Here is an 18,789-nt window from a genome sequence, read left to right on the forward strand (position 1 = left end):
ACATAGTACACTGAAAGTGTATCAAGGCAAACCTGCAGAGGTTTTGAACTGAAAGCTTAACAGGAATTCTGATCTGTGCCTGTTTTGTGGTCTGAAAACTTAATTTTTTTCCCCTCAGTACAAAACATGTTTTGGCTGCTATCCTGTCTTGAAAGCACTCTGTTTTCAGGAGATTCCAAAACCAAGCAATCTAATATATTTAAATGGCTAGAGCTATATGGATCAAGAAGAACATGACAGTTTTATTTCTGGGGTTTGTGTTTTTTTGTGAATGGTGAAATATTTAATCTAGACATTTATGAGAACTTCTTTCTTTCAGTATTCTGTGAAACTGGAAAAAGGAGATTACACTATTCGGTTACAAATTCGTCATGAACAGAACAGTGAGCTGGATCGCATCAAAGACCTTCCATTTATTGTTTCTCACAGGTTGTCTAGTACCTTGAGCTTAGATATTTATGAAAACCATAGCCTTGCTCTCTTAGGGAAGAAGAAATCCAACAGTTTGACATTACCACCAAAACACAGTCAGCCATTCTTTGTTACATCTCTGCCTGATGACAAGTAAGTTACTGAAGTCCTGTTTTTCCCATCTACGTCTAACCAGCTGCCTCTGCACCTAACTAAAATGATACTTGAATAGTGTCTACCTATTCAGGCTTGGTAATTCCTCTTGTGTTGCTCTTTCACTATTTGGCTTCTTCATTGTAGTTTTCATGGAACCTTAATTAACCTGATTTTAACACTGAACTTACTTTCTTTGAACAGAATACCTAAAGGAGCAGGACCAGGATGTTATCTTGCAGGAAGTCTTACACTATCTAAAACAGAACTTGGAAAGAAAGCTGTGAGTATATGAGATGGATGACAGTTTCTTTTTCTGAAACTTTTGTAGCAAGTGAATGGCATGCCAGGAAGTACTTTAAAGAGCGTTAGGTTTGATAATATATAATGCATTTTAGAAGCAGTTGTTTCATTATAAAGTCAGCATAATTTCTAAGTACCTCTAATTTTATTTTCATCTTCTAATTTCAAATTTAGTTGCATTTTCTAAATTGTGTCTTCTAGTTCTTTCACTCTGAAACCTTTTTATTTCTAGGAGCAACTGCTTTTTTGTTGGCAAGGAGCCTTTAAAATTGATTTTTATAACTCCATAGCTTACTGTAATTTTTGAATGAAAAATACATGCATCTGTAGTGTTTTGTGCATGTTGGTTCTGTAACAAGCACCTATACTCTTCCTTGCATGCATACAATTTTGAGCAAAAATACATGTTTTCTAAATACCTACGTGTTACTGTTACCAAGTAGTAGGAATTTTGCTGGCTCGAGTACATAGATGTTCTTACCTGCTACACACTGATGTTGTCAACCACTAGTATGACTGTATGCTTCAAAGCAAGAGATAAGATATTTGTGTGTGATGCTAGAAAAACAGCTGTAGGGTCTTTTTGCTCATAATGCAAGATCCTGTGAAAAAATGGTTTTTAACTTGTATGACTTTCTAGTGCAACAGTGATTGTAGTAAGCACAACTATTTTCTGTGTATCTGGTGGTACAGTGTTTAGAAGATTCCCCTAGCTATTTTTAAACAGATGGCATACCTGAGATTAAATTTTAGTCGATCCTGGTGATTGTTAGTACTTAAAAGGTAGTTCATCTGTCTATATATAGCTAGATGTGGCTGAACAATATATATAAAATTAGTATGTTTTCATACAAAATAGGTTTCTGTGAGTAGGGGGGCATGTACCTTTACATCTTGTCTAGCATAAAAGTTTAGTTCATTCAGTCTGATTTGGCTGTAGCTAGTACTTTTGGGGCAGATTGCCTATAACTGCAGGTGAGATAATGTCTGTCAGGAGAATTTACGTATCAGTGAGGAAAAACCCAGTAACTAGGAACTCTAAAATACCTAGTTTAATTATTTCTTTGTGATTCCTGTGAGGTTTTAAGTGTGCTTTTAGGAAATCCGTGGTAAGTTCATTACACTAGTGTAGTATAGTTTCCCTAACTAGAATTTTGCACTTCCTTGAACCATTGGTTGTGATTCTTGCCCATTTTATTTTAAAGCCAGACTAAGTGGCTATGTACAGTAGTTTCTGTGATAGGAAGTAGGAGATAGGTAGATACTGCCTGTCAAATTTCATGTGATGGAGAAAAATTTCTTTCTCGGAGAGAAGTTCTAGCTGAGGTGTGTCTCATGTCATAGTCTAAGGCATTACTGTTATGGTCATGTTTCACTGGAAAAAGGATGGTATCAAATAGCATCAGATACTTTCTGCTGCCTTTAGTGAACCTCAGTATGTACCAGGAGACAAAAAAGGAAGACTAGGCAGCAAAGTTGTCTCTAAGTCAGCAGGTGGATGCAAGGTAAGGGAAAATGCATCTAATTTCTGTATATTTATTATGAAATACAACAATGCCAGTAAACAGTCAACAATCTAAAAACTAAAATTCTGAGGCTCAATTTCTGTAATTTATTTATTGAAGCTAAGTGGTTAACAACACTTGCTTATCTTACAGGAGGAATGGACTGTATACACAATGATGCATTGTTTTATTAATTTTGAAAACATGAAAGAGCATGCTTTAAGAGCATGTTTGAACATAGATGTGACTCTCTAAAAGTTGGCAATCTGTAGGTTGAAAGTATGACTATAATTGTACAGAGAAGGTGTCTCCATCCTGTGTGGTGTGTGCATGTTTTCTTACAGTATGTTATTCTAACTCCCAGGGGCAGTCTGCAGCAAAACGACAAGGAAAATTTAAAAAGGTACTGAATGTTAGTTTTTGAAAAAGATATGCTTAAGTCTTTTTGCATATGACTTAAAGAATTTGTCTACCAGTCTTGGTTTTTAATTTGTCTCCTTCATCTACCTACTTAGACCTGAATTATTTATTTCAGCACCTTACGTATGTTTACTGGTAGAATGACAAAACACTGAGAGGCACGCGAGCATGTGTATACTTTTGCAATAAGTGGTGTAAAATGCATGTGGTGCTTAGTGGCCTGTATTTTTTCTCATTATTAAATATTCAGGAATCTTAAGTGTTTGTGGTCTAGATTTTCTGAGGCAAGTGTTTCTGCCTATTCTGTCTGCAAATTGAGAATTGAATATGAACCTAACCCATTGATATAGAATTGAGTAAATGAATATCTAACTCTATACCCAATCTACTGAATTGAATGTTGGCTTCATTACAGTCATAAAAAACATACTGTAGGAAGCAATATTTTCCTTAGGTGAGATGGACTTGGTGGAAAAGTCTCTCAGTTCATGTTTCTACTTAAATTGAATGTATTTTGTTACAGTCTAGAGTTTATACAGTTGTGTAGCAGGTAGTAGAATTTACAGAATGAATTTTGGAGTAAGTATAAGATATTTTAGGTAGGGGGTGAGTGACTTCCAATACAGCAGCGTTTAATATTGTGCTTTCTAGTATTTTTACATCAGGTAATACAATAGTCTGCCAGAAGTCAGAGTGTGAAACAGTTTATTAAAAGAATGCAAAAAATACTCCGTTAGACTACCTTTATAAAGTTACTGGGTTTTTTCTTGTTAGAAATAAGATCTGAGAACCATGGATAACTCAGTCTGTTGCCACATTCTGCTATTTTGTTAACAGTGAATTTATAACTGAACCAGCTAACTTAGTCTGGTTTTGGTGTAATAACTGTGTGGGAATGTGATTAGGCTTTACAAGGAAGGATTTTAGTGCACGTTGCTGAATTTTATTTTCATATCTGAAAATCATGCAGATCACTTTTAGTAAGTGAATGCATGGCTTCCTGATGAATAGGGTATAAAATCTTCACGAAGTTAATCTCTAACAAGGGAGTTAAACTCTACTCATAATTTAATTTGCATAACAAAACCTGTTAAACAGATTAGAGGTTTCATGTTCTGGGGGTTGTTTCTTTTTTTTTTTTTTTAGAACAGAGATTTGTGTTCAGATATACTGAGCAGTATACCCACTCGAAGTCGAAATAAAAACCGCTGCTCTTGTTACTTCCGTCTATTACTCATCAGTGTACTAGCAGCAAATAAATAAAACACAATGCATTTCACAGCATTGTTCTGTAAGACCTCTATTAATTAATGCATTTTTCTGAGAATACAACTCCGAGGCCTTCCTAGTTTACAAGTTTCAATACTTACCCTGCCCTGTCCTAAGTTTACATGCAGGTAAAATGTTTTCCAGCACAGAGAACTTGGGTTTTTTGGGGTTTTTTTGTGACACAGTTGATCAAAAAAGTATGTGTAGACTTTCCGTATTTTTCACAGACAAGTCCACGCCCTCTTGTAAGATTAGGAGTGTTGATTTACATGTGACATTTTTATTTTATGTGTGGGGTTTTTTTTGTTTTGGTACCAATGACTAGTCTATGGAAGGATTTTCTTGTTGTTTTGGGGTTTCTGGGTTTTGGTTTTTTTTCAGTTGAGGAGGGATGGAACTTGTTAGCTTGCACACATGTGCATGACACTATGAGAGATCCAGAGCAGGTATTTCTGGTTGTTTGAAAGTACTTCTGTTTTCACAGAATTATAGAACTGCTGAGGCTGGAAGTGACCTCTGGAGGTCATCTGGTCTAACCCTCCTGCTTGAGCAGGGTCTCCTAAAGCTGGTTTCCCAAGACCATGCCCAGATGGCTTTTGAGTATCTTGAAGGGTGGAGACTACACAACCTCTCTGGGCAACCTATGCCCTGCCTAGTCACCCTCACTGTGAAAAAGTGTTTCCCGGTGTCCAGAGGCAACCTCCTGTGTTTCTGTTCATGGCCATTTCCTCCAGTCTTGTCACTATGCACCACTGAAGACAGTCTGGATTTCTCTTTACTCTCTCCCTGTAGGTATTTACACAGATAGAGGAGTTCAATCCCCAAATGCTCCACACCCCCCAAATACCTTCTTTAGGCTGAACAGTCACAGCTTTTTCGCATCTTCATGGACCTTCACTGGGCTTGCTCCAGTAGATCCACATGTCTCTTTTACTGGGGAGCCCAGGACTGGACATAGCACCCCAGGTGAGGCTTCACTGTTGCAGAGTAAAGGAGAAGAATCACAACCCTCAACCTGCTGATAGTAAGTGTAATGCAACCAGGGATACCATTAGCCCTCTTTACCACAAAGGCACTGCTGGCTCATGTTCAACGTGGTGTCCATCAGGACCCCCAACTCCTTTCCTGCCAAGCTGCTTTCCAGCTGGCTGCCCCACAGCATGTTCTGTACCTGGATTTATTCTATTTGAGTTCTTCTTGTTGAACTTCATGAGGCTCCTGCAAGCCCATTTCTGCAGCCTGTCAAGGTCCCTCTGGATGGCAGCATGATCCTCTGGTTTATCACCCAGTCCTCCCAGTTTGATGTCATCAGAAGATGTGCTGGGAGTACCTCTGGCCCATCATTCAGGTCATTAATGAAGATGTTGAGCAGCATTCTATCCAATACTGATCCCTGGGGTACACAACTAGGTACTGGCCTCCAGGTGTGTGCCACTGATCGCCACGCTCTGGGCCCAGCCATTCAGCAGGTTTCAATCTGCCTGGCTGCTCATCCAGCCCATACTTGAACAGCTTCTCTGTATTGCATAAAAGCAGTTTGTGGTTATGCCAGGAAATAGCAGCCTAGTTTTCCAAAGATAGTGAATTCTTTTATAACTTGGACAAAAATGTCAATATGTTCTCTCTATGCAATAAGCAGGTGTCTTTGTTTTTACAATTACTGATTATAAAGCAGTTACAATCTGGTTACTTTTTCCCCTTGTCTCTAAGTTTAGTCCAGAACCCAGTTAGAATGAAAAACAAATCATTGACTTTTTCTGGTCTGTAACAGTAATTTTGTGTTGTTTTACATAATGCAGCTTTTGAACAGCAATATGTAACAACTAGCCAAGGGATAGAAAATTTCTACATCTTTCTCCCTGTTCTGCCATTCTTTCCTCTGATTTAAAACAAGAAACGCATTATGCAGGTATTGATAAGTACAAATGGGAGACTAATAAATAGCATTGTGAAGTCAAACATGAAGGGTGACTTCCTTTGAGCGTTAAGACACTATCCCTGTTTAATCATGAGGCCTTCAAAAACAGGATGAAGTATGTGCCTAATGAAATTTTGTGTAAGCCTGGCTGATGACTTCAAGAATCTTAATTTTCCATTAAATTAGAGTATTATCATAAAAATAAGCAACACTGCACGAATTGTATGCATCTTAAAGCAGATTCAAATTTCATATGTGCATTCAATTGTGTGTATGCAGAATTGCATTAATATGCAGATGCATATTAAATGAAAAATGAGACCTGGGATGTGTTTCTTGAAGGAGCTGTTTGCCTATAGTTAGTTTTGCTGTGAATGCTTTGAAGTACAGAAAACAGTAGTTCATATGTGTTTTCCACATAAAGTACTAGATATTGAATCACTAGACAAAAATCTTTAAAAATTAAAATCTTGAAGCAAAATTAACAGTTAATTAAGCTTTTTGGAGAGGTGATTGTTTTGAGCGCATTGTTCTTATTTACGTATGCAGTTTGTAGTTCTAGTTAAAAGTAAATTCAGGCTTATCAAACTACACAGAGTACACTGACCAAAGTGCATATCCTATCTACTTCCAAAGTTTTTAATACTCCACTAATTTTTAGAGGATAAACAAAAAGCATCTTTTGCATTAATTTGAAAGATTATTTAAAGTATTTTTTTCAATGGATAATATTCTCACTTGCTATCTTTATCTGTCTACAGTTCTGTATCTTTTTATAGGTATATGTAAAATCAGTACACTATTCTAGGAATTCTGTTCAGAGGGAAGTTTGAATAAGAAAACAAGCTGAAGTGCTGAATTGTAAAGAACTGCCTTTCTTCTCCTTAGTTTCTAATGATGAATGTCTCTTTGATGGCAATGACAGTGCCATTCTGAGATCTTCTGATATCCAGGGGGTTGCCAGGTTTTATAAATGATCCTAGTGTTTGCAGATAGAATAGAGAAAGAAGCTTTCAATCCATCTTACGGTCTTGTTATAGTTAAATTATATGTAATTAAATATTATAAGCACCTAAACTTTATTTATCCCATGAAATAAGTTTGAAGTCTGTGTAGAAGAGTGTACCTCTTATTCTGTAAGCTCTTTTAATAGGAGGGTGCCTGTGTCTGAAGCTCACTGATTTCCTTTCAGTGGTCATAGCTTGTAATGCTTGCAGAATCTCATGACCAAAAGTATCTTGCTGAGAGAATGGGGAGATGACATTTTACCATTGATGGTTTAGCTACATAGGATTAGTCTGTCTAAGTGAAAGTGTTTTTCCACATAAGTGGGTTTTTGTTAATCCAGTTATGCTTGGTTTGACACTTAAACCAGCGTAGTATAGTAGAGCCTTCTCATATAGAGAGGGCTTGAGAATGCAGAGATCATTTAGACACGTAACTCCAAAAATAGTTGCCAAGTAAGATCAAAAAGGACTTTCAAGAGGGAAATCCTGAACTATTGGAAGAATATTTCTGAGAATGGCTGGTTTCCTTCTTAAGAAAATATTAGTCTCAATAGAGGACATCTTTTAGAAAACATGGTAAACTCTTTCAGATTTTTGTGCTTAACCTGTTAGGTATCTTAAAATGTTAGTTTGTTTTAAACATGGCTACATTGTTGGTTTCTACTGTTCTCTTTACCTTAGTGAGCCCCTACCATGTTTCTGACCTCTGTACCTTCCTGCATGTGCTTACTTCCATGACCTCTTTCGTTGTGCTCTGGCCTAGGTCTTGCTGAGTCTTATTTAGCTGTACTGACTGGTCATGCGCTTCATATTTGAAATGCATGTGTGCGGGATAGTTCCTGTGAAGGAATTATTCTATATATTCCTGTTATTATATTCTTATCCTGTAATTATAGTATTTTTTTTCTTTATATGATTCCTGTGAAGGAATTCCTTTAATGTAGATTAGTTGTCTAAACTACTTTAAAAAAAACAGTATTTAAATGTCAGTGTTGTTGTTCTATGATTACATATTAAGTAGCTCGAAAAATTGTTTTAAGGGAATATTGATGTCACTGTTACCAGTACCGTGTTCAGTAACACATAGCAAGTTACTGGTCTGTTTGAATTATCAGTTCAAATAAAATTTTTCTGTATCAATGTCCTTGAATGTTTCAGAAGTGTAGTGTTCAAGTTCATTATTGCAATGTGGCAGTTTGAGCCACATTAGAAATCCAAAATCCAATTTCCAGGCTTCCCCACCCCTTCCTAGAATTTATCCTAACACCGAAGAGAAAACTTTCAGGTGAGAGGCTTCTATAGGGGAAAGGGGAAGTATTTACATTTATTTACTCAAATAAATATACTGTACAAACTAAAACCAACTATATATATATATTATTACACTTCTATCAGTCCCTTCGAAGCTTCTCCTTTTAACTTCAGTCCAGTTCAGGCTGATAAGTAATCAGTCTCTCTCTGGTGGGAGTGTTTGGGGACCCGAATGCTCCCCCCTCACCAAGCTCCAGCTGTTTGTGGAAGTCCTTCCTTCCTCATGAAGTCCAAGAAGGTAGCTTTGAGTCCTTTCTCCTTGGTCCTGTGTCATTTCTACTGTGTGATCTCTCTCTCTCTCGGTCTCATACCTCGGTTCTGTAGGCTGCTGTAGTGTAGCTTATCAACGTACGCATCCTCCAAGTCAGTTTTCAGCTGCCCCTGGTCAAACTTCGGCAGGGCAACCCCCGAGCCTCTCACTCTCTGGCCTGTCTCCAATTTTGCCTGGGATTCTTTTCCCTAGAGCCGAGCTGATTTGTTATCAGCCCATCCACTTGGCTCTGCTTCAGTGCCGAGCCTTGCACCACTCCCACTAAACAGTGAGAGGGAAAAACAGCCCCTTCTACAGCCTGGCTGCAAAGGGGGGGAAAGAAGAAGAGAGCCCGGCCGCAAAGCCTGCCTCTCTCTCTCTCTCTTGCTTACCAGTTGTTTGTGAGTCATGTCCCTCACAAACACACACTCACTCCAATGCTGTCTCTAACTCTGGCTTAGGGCAGAGTTGGGGGGCCGCAGGGCTCCCCTCTCCCCCCCGGAGGGGGAAGAAGGAGCCCAGCCACCCCCTGGCCTTCTACACCTACATGCAGCAGCCACCAACAGAAACTGCCAACAGCTTCCAGTGCTGTGTATATATGATTTTTAGCAGAAGCAAACAAGACAAGTGGTGACTGGCTCTCCAGGGAACACTGCCCTGGCACTCAATCACCTCTGAGCCCCTGACTCTCAGGGGGGACCAGTCTTAACCCATGACAGCATAGCAGTTTCTAATAGCCACCCTTTTACCTGCTATTTAAGTAACCTTAAATAACTCCATCTTGTGCACAAGGTTTCATTTTATTCCACAACACTGACATGGTTTACGGGAAGCATTCCCACAAATGTACTGTGGAACAATTGGTAAGAATAATTAAATTGCCACAGTGATTGAGCATGCAACTCAATATTTGGCACAACGTTGCAACAGAGTAATGGTATCTAGAGGATGTAAACTTTAATGATCTTCTATGAAATATCTTATATGTAACATAATGGGACACGTGCCCTCACTGTTTAGGGAAAAGCTTTTTTAAAGATTGCAACACAAAACCCAAAAAAGAACAAAATGGCCTCCCCCAGCAGTTGTAATATTTTAGAATGAGTGACTGAAATCTAATGCTAGCTTATTTGCAAACTTATATGTAAGTTGCCTTGGGAAAAGGACTTCAGAGCATGGTCAAAGATGAGTTAGCTGTAGGTGATTTTCTTATGGTAATTGTTGACTAGTATAGCATGAACTCAAACTATAGTGATATTTCTATAAACATATAGTGTTTAAAAAAAAACTTGCTGTTGTGATGACTTAATTTGAGCACAGGTACAGATGAAACTGGAAAGTCTGTAGCAGTTGACTGTAGATACATCAGCTAATTCAGTAGGCACATGGAAGAAATAGTATCTTGGGTGGAATAAATTTGTATATCCTGTGACGTGTTTCGTGTTTATCCTACTGTGATATTTTTTAGAAATCTGTCATCTTTATTAATTTGCTTATTTCCAGATTTATAGGATAGGATTTCTAGCTGTCTTCTTTTTCTTTGCCTTTATCCAAGTTATTTGCTTTTTTTTATAAACAAAAACCCTTCCATGTTTCTTATTCCCTAACTAATACCTTTTAAAATTATATGAATACAAAAATGTCAAACTTCATAAATTTTAGGCTTTCTTTTCTTACACCTAGTGTGCTGTCTTAATATTTATGTCCTTGCATTGCTTAGAATAAAAAGTTAAAGCAGTTCCTGAATTCTTAATATCTAATAACTTTGCTCTCAGAATCTTTACTCGTTGTATGTGTAGCTCAGAGTAGTTGCTGGCTATGATTTGGCTTTTATATTGCATCAGAAAAAAATGTACTGTATCCCTTTCAGTATGTGTCTCTTTTCCCACCTCCAGGATGTCCTTACTGTTCACTACCATCTGATACCATCACCATCAAAGAGTAAAAATGGCAGCAAAGAGAAAGAAAAAGAACAGGAAAAAGAAAAAGACGTAAAAGAAGAATTTGCTGAAGCTTTAAGAGATCTAAAAATACAGTGGATGACTAAGTATGTCTGCTGTCCTTGCTACACAAGCTTTAAGCAGCTTGAAATTCAAAAAAATATTTAGAATCTGTACTTTCATGATGTATCCTCCTCTTTTCTAGGCTAGATACCACTGACATGTATAATGAGTTGAAAGAAGCATTTCCTAATCATCTTCCATTATATGTTGCAAGACTTCATCAGCTGGATTCTGAAAAGGTTATTTAACACTTCTTAAACTTGATGTCTCAATACATCCATGTAGCCTGAAAACTGAGTCTTTCTTCATACATGTTGGAGTTGAAGTGACTGTACTCAGTACTATAAAGCAGAAATTCCTAATTAGAGTGACAACTGCCTCCTTAACTGGTGGTGGTTTACTTAATCCCACAGCAGGGTGAAAGTATGCTTAACTATACTGTTTGCTTATCAGTTACTCCTTGTTTGGTTAAACAAATTGTAAATTTCCTTACTGGTTTAGTCTACAACAATATTATTCTGAATGGTGGTTATTGAGAAAAACACACATCCCAATCTGTTCCTCTACTGGATTGGTAATTTCTTCTGGCAGAATTGCTTAGACGACTGAGGACAGTAATCCCCTGAAATGATAGAGCTAAATCCAGAATCTGTCCTCAAAAATGAGAACTGTGAACAGAAAAGTTTGCATCTGAGTTTTTTTGTGTTGAAGATAAAGACCTTTGTGTATATGCCACTAGCTTGAATATTTTTCTTTTCATTTGGTTCTGATTTTAAATTTATTTCTGAATTGAATAACTACTACCATTATTTAAGAGTATTGATTTGTACTGAAAAGTGATTTTTTTTTTCCATAAACTCTGCATTTTCCATGTACCAACCTCATATTTTTCACTGTTTATTTTCAGTAAAATGGACTACGTATGCAGGAAATCCTGCAAACTTTCCAGATTTCTTTAAGCAAACTTTGGAGAAAGGGGAGAAAGTGACAGGTTTAATTATCTAGTGTTACTTCTGCATAACTTTGCAGTTATCCTAATGTAGTGTGTTATCCAGTGAAGCGGTGTGATTTCATAGAGCTGAACATCTTTTTTTATTCTTCTTTTAGGAACGAATGAAAAGACTAGATGAAATTGTTGCAGCTGCAAATACTGTAATCTCTCATATTGATCAGACAGCATTAGCAGTATATTTTGCCATGAAGACTGATCCCAGGCCTGATGCAACTACTATAAAAAAGTACCTAACCAGTAAATAATTTTCTTGCATCCTATTTTTGCAATCTGTGTACTTTGTCTCTGCATATAAAAAATTGAATTACTATAACTTTGATAACTTGTGGTATTTTTTGGGACATAGGTAATTTCAAATTTGACTATACAATTACTGTGTTTTCTTATTATATCTCCAAAATGCAGGAACACTGAAACCTGCAGTTTTTCATTTACTCAATAAAATAAACGAGGCTGCTTTTAGGATTTAATTGTATCAGAAAAATAGAGTATTAAGTTTTTGTATCAATCTCAATCTAAGATCAGAGGGACCAGCAGAATATGAGTAGAAGCATGTGTTTTGAATGCTACATGCCTTTTCTTTATCTTTTGCAACCATTCAGATCTGTATTTGAAGACAAAATTGACATCAGCCAAAGAACTAACTGCTTGCAAAAGATTTTATTTGTGATAAGCATGATGACCATACTTCTGCTGCAGAGTATTTTTGAGACTCATTGTTTTTCTTTAGTTTTAGATTGTTCCTCCTTATTACCAGTGTGTATATATAGATCTCCAAGAAGACACTGTTTTGAAGGTGACATCCTAGTCTAGAGAATAAGTGGTGGATTTTGCTGGACGTAGTACGATGCTGTTTTAGTCATGAACAGAGCAGCAGATTTGAAGATTAGGCCCTAGACATGGGAGATGCATATTTTTTGATTAATATTAATTAATATTAATATTAAAATAGCGTATTTCAGTTGTAAATCTAGTCTATCTGTTCTGGCTATCCCGAATTCAGATTTGTGGGTAATTTTAGAATTGCTGTTGTAAAAGCAAAGCCATGACATAATAAACTTCATTCTAAACATTTCTTGGTAAGTTGACCCATTAGGTCATGCGGTTGAATCTAACATCTGAAATTAAACACCAGATTCAATGGTGCTTTAAATGGATGCAATTCCTTTGAAGTCAGCAGAATTGTATCTGCTTATGTTAGTGGTGGATTCAACTCTCTCTGTTGATAATGCCAGGAACTATAAAGCTGCATATCTAAATGCTGGCTTACTTTTACAAGTCTGAGTTGCCCTTGCCTTGAGACGTCAAAGGCATTTCAGACTTAGAAGAATGATTGAGTTTCTGTAATGCACAGTGTCTTAAGGTAATTTTTTATGATTATTTTAAGTTATAGTAACTAGCCTTGGTTTAAAAATTATCTTTGTGCTTATTTTCATTTTGCGTATACTAACTACTGTAAACTCAGTTGGCACTGATTCTGTTCTTAATGAGGTATCTGCAAAAATTCTAAATATTTTTTCATGCTGTTTTCTTTTTCTAGTGAAATGGAAAAACAGAAGAGTACTTTAGTGGATGCACTTTGTCGAAAAGGAAGTGCACTGGCTGACCAACTGCTTCATCTGCAGGCCCAAGAAGGGGCTGCTTCCAGTGATACAGAGGGCAAAGATGAGGATCATGAGAGGTGCTCAGAAGTTTTGACAGAGACATTCTGGGAAACAACAAAATGGACTGATCTTTTTGACAGCAAGGTAAGAGACCACGACAGATATTTTTTCTTTTGCATGTTGGGTTTTCTGATATTATGCACCACCTTTTCTGATATTATGCACCACCTTTTCTGATATTATGCACCACCTTTGTGTGCACAGCCTCGTACATTCCTCCCTTGTACTTTTTCATGCTGTCCCCATATCTTGTGCTTCCTAAATGACCTTTTTCCACAGAGATTTTGCCAAGCCTTTCAAATCCACAGTAAGCCCATCTCTGTGCATATGAATGTAGAGGTTAAGGGAAGGGTATAGGACAGTACCAGATTTACATAAAAAAGCTACTTGCTTTATTGAATTGCTTCTTTCTGTACTTTCCAGGGAATATTTTTGATTAACCTCTGCACTGTTGTAGCTGTGCACACAGAAGTGTGCAGCAACCCTACTCTGTTCAGTCCTGCATGCTGTAGTCTCTTCCACACCATGGACAAGAGAAGTTTTGCATTTTGCTGTCAGTAGTATCTGTAGAGGTAAAGGAAGAATCCCTTGGAAATAATTACACTTATGTTTTTATTAGCACAGACTTTCTTGACATTTCAAGGTTCCTGATCCTGAGACTTGAATTTTTTTTTTGTCTGCTTCATTCAAGACAGTTATTCCAGAAGGAAAAAAAAGTCATTGTAGGTGATTAGTTATGTAGCTTTTAATTTATAAAGGTTATGACTTTGTATTTTTGGCTGTTGAGCTATGTAGTTGCTGTACGTAGCTGTCACATGTGACTGTTTTAGTAGAAGATGAAGTGACCAATGTATTTGTTTATAATTGAGTAAAATTACAAACGCACTTCAAGTAGTTAAAAAAGAAAAACTTTGAAAGTGGAGGAAAAAAAAGCCCCATAACATTTAACTTCCTTGGCAGTAAATAAACTTCGTGTAAGAACTTATGCTTTAGGTGGAGGCCTGAACAAGAAGTTTGATGGTGCTCACTCTCGCTTAGTGTGTATACCCTTGTACCCATACATCTTTTCAGCATACCTCTCCTAATCATTAACTTATTATAATATTCTGTGGTAGCAGATTTTGTGCTTTAATCATATTCCTTGGTACGTGATTTTCTTGCTATCTGTTTGTAAATGCAGTACTTTGTTCCAGTATAGTAACTCCTGGCTTACTTCTGTCTTTTGGTTTTTATTTTTTAAAGCTGATAGAATTTCAGGGGAAAAATGCCTATATAGACGTTCTGTTAGGAGTTTATCACTCTTTGTTAATGGCTTTTTTTTTCAAGACACGTAGTGATTCCAGGTATTGTTGAGCTGAATGCTCTGGGGCGGGAATAAGTGACTGATTTGAGTTCTACAGATTAGGAACTTGAACCTTTCTCTTTGAGTGGCTTAAGAATGGATTTGTCTAAGTGCACATTCAGATTTTGCTCTGAAAATTTATGCTGCTGTATTGTTAAATTGGTACTGAAAAGCCAACAAAACTGTTTTACATTTCTGTAGCATTTCGTATGGAAATTACTTCCATCCTGTTTATGTAGTACGTTTGTCTTCTTTTTCCTCTTGGTTTTACTACTCAATTTGAAATCTAAACTGATTGATGGTCAGGAGACCTACAGAGCTGCTTGCTCATTCCCCTGCGGTGGAATGAGGGAGAAAACTGGAAGAGTAAAAGTGAGAACTTTCAGGTAAAGCAAAAGCCACGCACACAAGCAAAACAAAACAAGGAATTCGTTTGTCACTACCCATGGGTAGGCAGGTGTTCAGACATCTCCAGGAAAGCCAGGCTCCCTCGTATGTAACTGTGACTTGGGAAATCAAATGCCATCACTCCAAATCTCCCCTATTCCTCCTTCTTCTCCCAGCTTTATATGCTGAGCATGACACTATACAGTGTGGGATATTCCTGTGGTCAGTTGGGGTCAGCTGTCCTGGTTGTGTTCCCTCTCAACTCTTTGTGCATCCCCAGCCTGCTCACTGGTGAGGTGGGGTGAGAGGCCTTGACTCTGTGCAAGTGCTACTCAGCAATGACTGAAACATCCCTGTGTTATCAGCCCTCTTTCCAGCACAAATCCAAAACAGGGCCCCATACCAGCTACTATGAAGAAAACTAGCTCAGCCAAAACCAGCGCAGAAATGAAAGAGAAGGAAGGGTAGAGTGGAGTAGTCAAGTCAGACAGGAGACAGACTTTGTATGAATGTCCTTCAGTGAGAATCCTCAAGAAGCAACCAGCTTATTCTAAAGCACTGTGTAGTAAATTAAAATGTGGACCTCTTCTGTATGTGGACATGGCACTTGAAATATGGAACACCTGGATGAGAAAGCATGGAAATAAGGCTTTTGAATACTGCACTGGTCATTCAAGTATATATAGAGAGCTTTAGATAGAAACATTGCTTTAAGTGTTTTTAGTTCTAAGTTTTCTACCAAATTACATCCAGATGTCAGTAATTAAAAGGCTAAGTAAATTTTTGAAAACAAAGAGATGAATCAGGAATGTCATCACTTTTCTGTGTGCTTCTGCTCACTCTCTAGTAAACCAAGTACTGTCACTTGTTTCATATCTCCTCTGCAGCTGTTGCACCTATGTGGCCACAGGGCATTTGTTGGTTTCCTTGAATTGCCTGTTTCTCATGGAAATGTCGTGCTTGTTCCCTGTATTGTAGCAAATGTGTAGGGAAGTAAATTTCCTTTTGATAGTAAGTGCATTTGTTCACACTTTCAGCTCTTCTCTGAAGGTTCATTTTAAATGAAACATGAAAGAAAATATTTATGTCCCCTGTGTACACAAAAGCATTTCAAGTAAACTCTAGTTGAGACAGCTTTATGCAGCATTTGATTGCTTATGCTGACATGTTTATGACAGCACTGTAGGGTCTTCAGTACTGGAATACAAGTTGTGCAGTTTTTCTTTTACCTAGAACATAGCTTTAAATTTTGTAGGCCAAAATCCTCAGTTTTAAACAAAGCTGCTACAGGAGAGTAGTAGGATGTTGTATGTTTGTTAATGGGAATGACCAATCTGTATAATTTAATGCCCCTCAACCTTTATTAGCTGTTGGGGACAAACCTAAAGTCACATTTAAAAACAAGTAAAAGGTGCAGACTTTTTCATCTTGTCCTTTAAACATCTTTAGCCTGCATTATTTTTCCTAGTACTGTCTGCACCATTAGATGCAGCTGTCTCTTCCAGCTGATTGTATTCAGTCACTGCCAAAAACTTGCTGCTGGATACTTGATTTCCTTAACTACCTTCCCTCTCTTGAAAATATGAGTCAATTTTTTTATATGAATAATACTTTAATCTGGGATAGGACAGTCGACAGAAGTTAATTACCATAGTTCATTACCTGAAAAAGCTTGTTTGCTGGGAATTGTAAACATTATAACCTCAGTGTTCTTAATAAGTAGTTGCAGTATGTTATCTACACATTATATTGTTTAATCTAGTATTTTAACGATTTGTACATGTAGATATATTTTAATCAACTGCTTAAATAATGAAGTAATTGATTATACAAATCTGTTTTCATAGGTAACAACATTAGGACAATAGAACAGGTTTTTTAGGTAGTTTAGTGTTGCTGGATTCAAACACTTTTCTAAGAGTGTTTTCAGGTTTTTAAATATTTCAGCCCTACAAATGTTTTAGGAGAAATCGTTTCAGCGTTTTACTCTCCTAAACATCTTTATAGCCAATAGCAAGTTAGGCAGCTAATTAGGAGTCAGATGTTCAGCCATTTTCATGGGTCTGACTCCTAGCACGTGGAGTATTCCAGGCCATTAGTTTGGGGAATAAAGTATCTAACAGTGATATCTTTTTTTTTCCTCCCCTCAGTATCCTAGAAGTATGTGTTGCCTTTTCTTACTACCCTTCTTATCGCTCTTTGTACAATCTCTGGGCCGTATCACTTGTGATGTAAAAGCTAGCCCTAATTGTATTTGTTGCAATTATGAAATAATATTAATATACTTTGAATTAATTCCTCTTCTTTCATCTAGAAATTTGCTTTTGGATACTACAAATTGGTTTCTTTGCTGGTTTTATACATTCATATAGCAGCTGGTTTTTGTTTTATATCTTAATAGCATTCCAGGTTACATTTTGTTTACACACATCAAGGAACCATAATCTTTACTTCTGTGACCTTATAAAGCTTGCAATAGTTATAAGGCTTAATTTGACCAACATGTGTACAAGTTGTAAAATATCTTAACATCTTTTGTTTGTAAACCAGTTCCGATCTTAAAGCAATTCATGGATTGTTCTTAACTTCTAAAGTGCTAATGAATTTTTAGTAGTTTTACTGAACTTGTATACGGTTGATTGAGGGTTTTTTTCCAAGCACTACAATAGAAATTGTCTTTTATCAAGAGCTCTTGGAGCATTGTTTTCAACCTTTTGGTCCAGCAGAGAACCTTTTTCTCATTTAGAAATACCCAAACTTTTATTTGGCCAGAGCAAGGGTGTTTCGTAAAATGCTTTGTTTTCTTGCCATAAAAACTCTAGGAAGCCCTGTTACGAAAGAAATGCTGTCAAGTGGCTTTCCTCCTGCCTTTATCACTGATGTTCAATAACCATTCAAAACTTAGAGGGTCAGGTAAGAGCTTTCTTAATAGAGCAGTGACATTATTTCTGGTTAGCCTCCGATATGTTATATTTGCTGAGAGCTCCAATGCATTTTTCATTTGATTTTATTTTGTTTGTTTGTTTTTTTGTTTTGTGGTTCTATCATCTTTTACAGAAGGAAATTTTTTTTTTTAAGTTTAGTTTAGCCAACTAAATGCTAATGGATCCACTGAGAGGTTATTCAGAAATGTTTGCTAATGTGTTTTGCTTTAGGAAAATATCCAGAATAATTGGATTGAGAATGCAGCATGGCAAAGTGTTTTTCCAATAGCAATATTTGGAAAATCGTATCTGTGAATGGTGCTGTATGCTCATTGTTGCATATATGTGTGTGTTTTAAGCTACAACAGATTAAGTGAATACTTCAACACAGCAAAATAAGTACCTGAAGATAGAAGAAGAAGAATGAGGAACTCTGAGTACTTGACATAGTATTTTGGAGCTTCAAAATTGCACCTTTACTTGCTTGATAATTGAGCTTGTTATTTCTTTTTTACCTGTCCTTTAAATATTCATCCTGCAAAGACTTGTGCATGTGATTAACACTAAATGAAAGTGTTCAGGCTGCTAAAATTAGACGGGTTCCTCAGTCCTTGCAAGATTCAGGTCTCTGGTTCCTTAATGTTTATATTCTTGAGATATATTTAATTTATTTTTTTTAATGCTATAATGCAAAGCATATTTCCAAAATCCTGTAAGAGTTTTTGTTAGCTTTTCTTAATGGGATAATTTAAGTGGGAAAATTTAACTTTTATTGTGGAGTCAGAGGGAAGGACAAATATTGTAATGAATGAGGGGAAATGAATGTCAAACTCTAATACAAGATTTCATAAACACTACCAACAACAGACATACCACCATATTCACCAACTTTACTGCTATGTCACTTTTC

General features: G+C 36.9%; 1 protein-coding gene across 2 annotated transcripts in view; it reads left to right on the top strand.

The window, feature by feature from the left end:
* The window catches only part of TPP2 (tripeptidyl peptidase 2), a 55,838-nt gene that overhangs the window by 32,234 nt on the left and 4,815 nt on the right, over nucleotides 1-18,789 (top strand). Inside the window, exons 22-28 of one of the 2 annotated variants that reach the window (XM_064646107.1) lie at nucleotides 320-564; nucleotides 769-847; nucleotides 2,737-2,775; nucleotides 10,443-10,594; nucleotides 10,693-10,789; nucleotides 11,658-11,788; nucleotides 13,103-13,310. In XM_064646107.1, the coding sequence (XP_064502177.1) occupies nucleotides 320-564; nucleotides 769-847; nucleotides 2,737-2,775; nucleotides 10,443-10,594; nucleotides 10,693-10,789; nucleotides 11,658-11,788; nucleotides 13,103-13,310 (951 nt within the window). The remainder of the gene's footprint in view (nucleotides 1-319; nucleotides 565-768; nucleotides 848-2,736; nucleotides 2,776-10,442; nucleotides 10,595-10,692; nucleotides 10,790-11,657; nucleotides 11,789-13,102; nucleotides 13,311-18,789) is intronic. The other variant, XM_064646108.1, reaches the window with a different exon arrangement.

Source organism: Pseudopipra pipra, chromosome 2, assembly GCF_036250125.1.
Source record: "Pseudopipra pipra isolate bDixPip1 chromosome 2, bDixPip1.hap1, whole genome shotgun sequence".
NCBI lineage: Eukaryota > Metazoa > Chordata > Aves > Passeriformes > Pipridae > Pseudopipra > Pseudopipra pipra.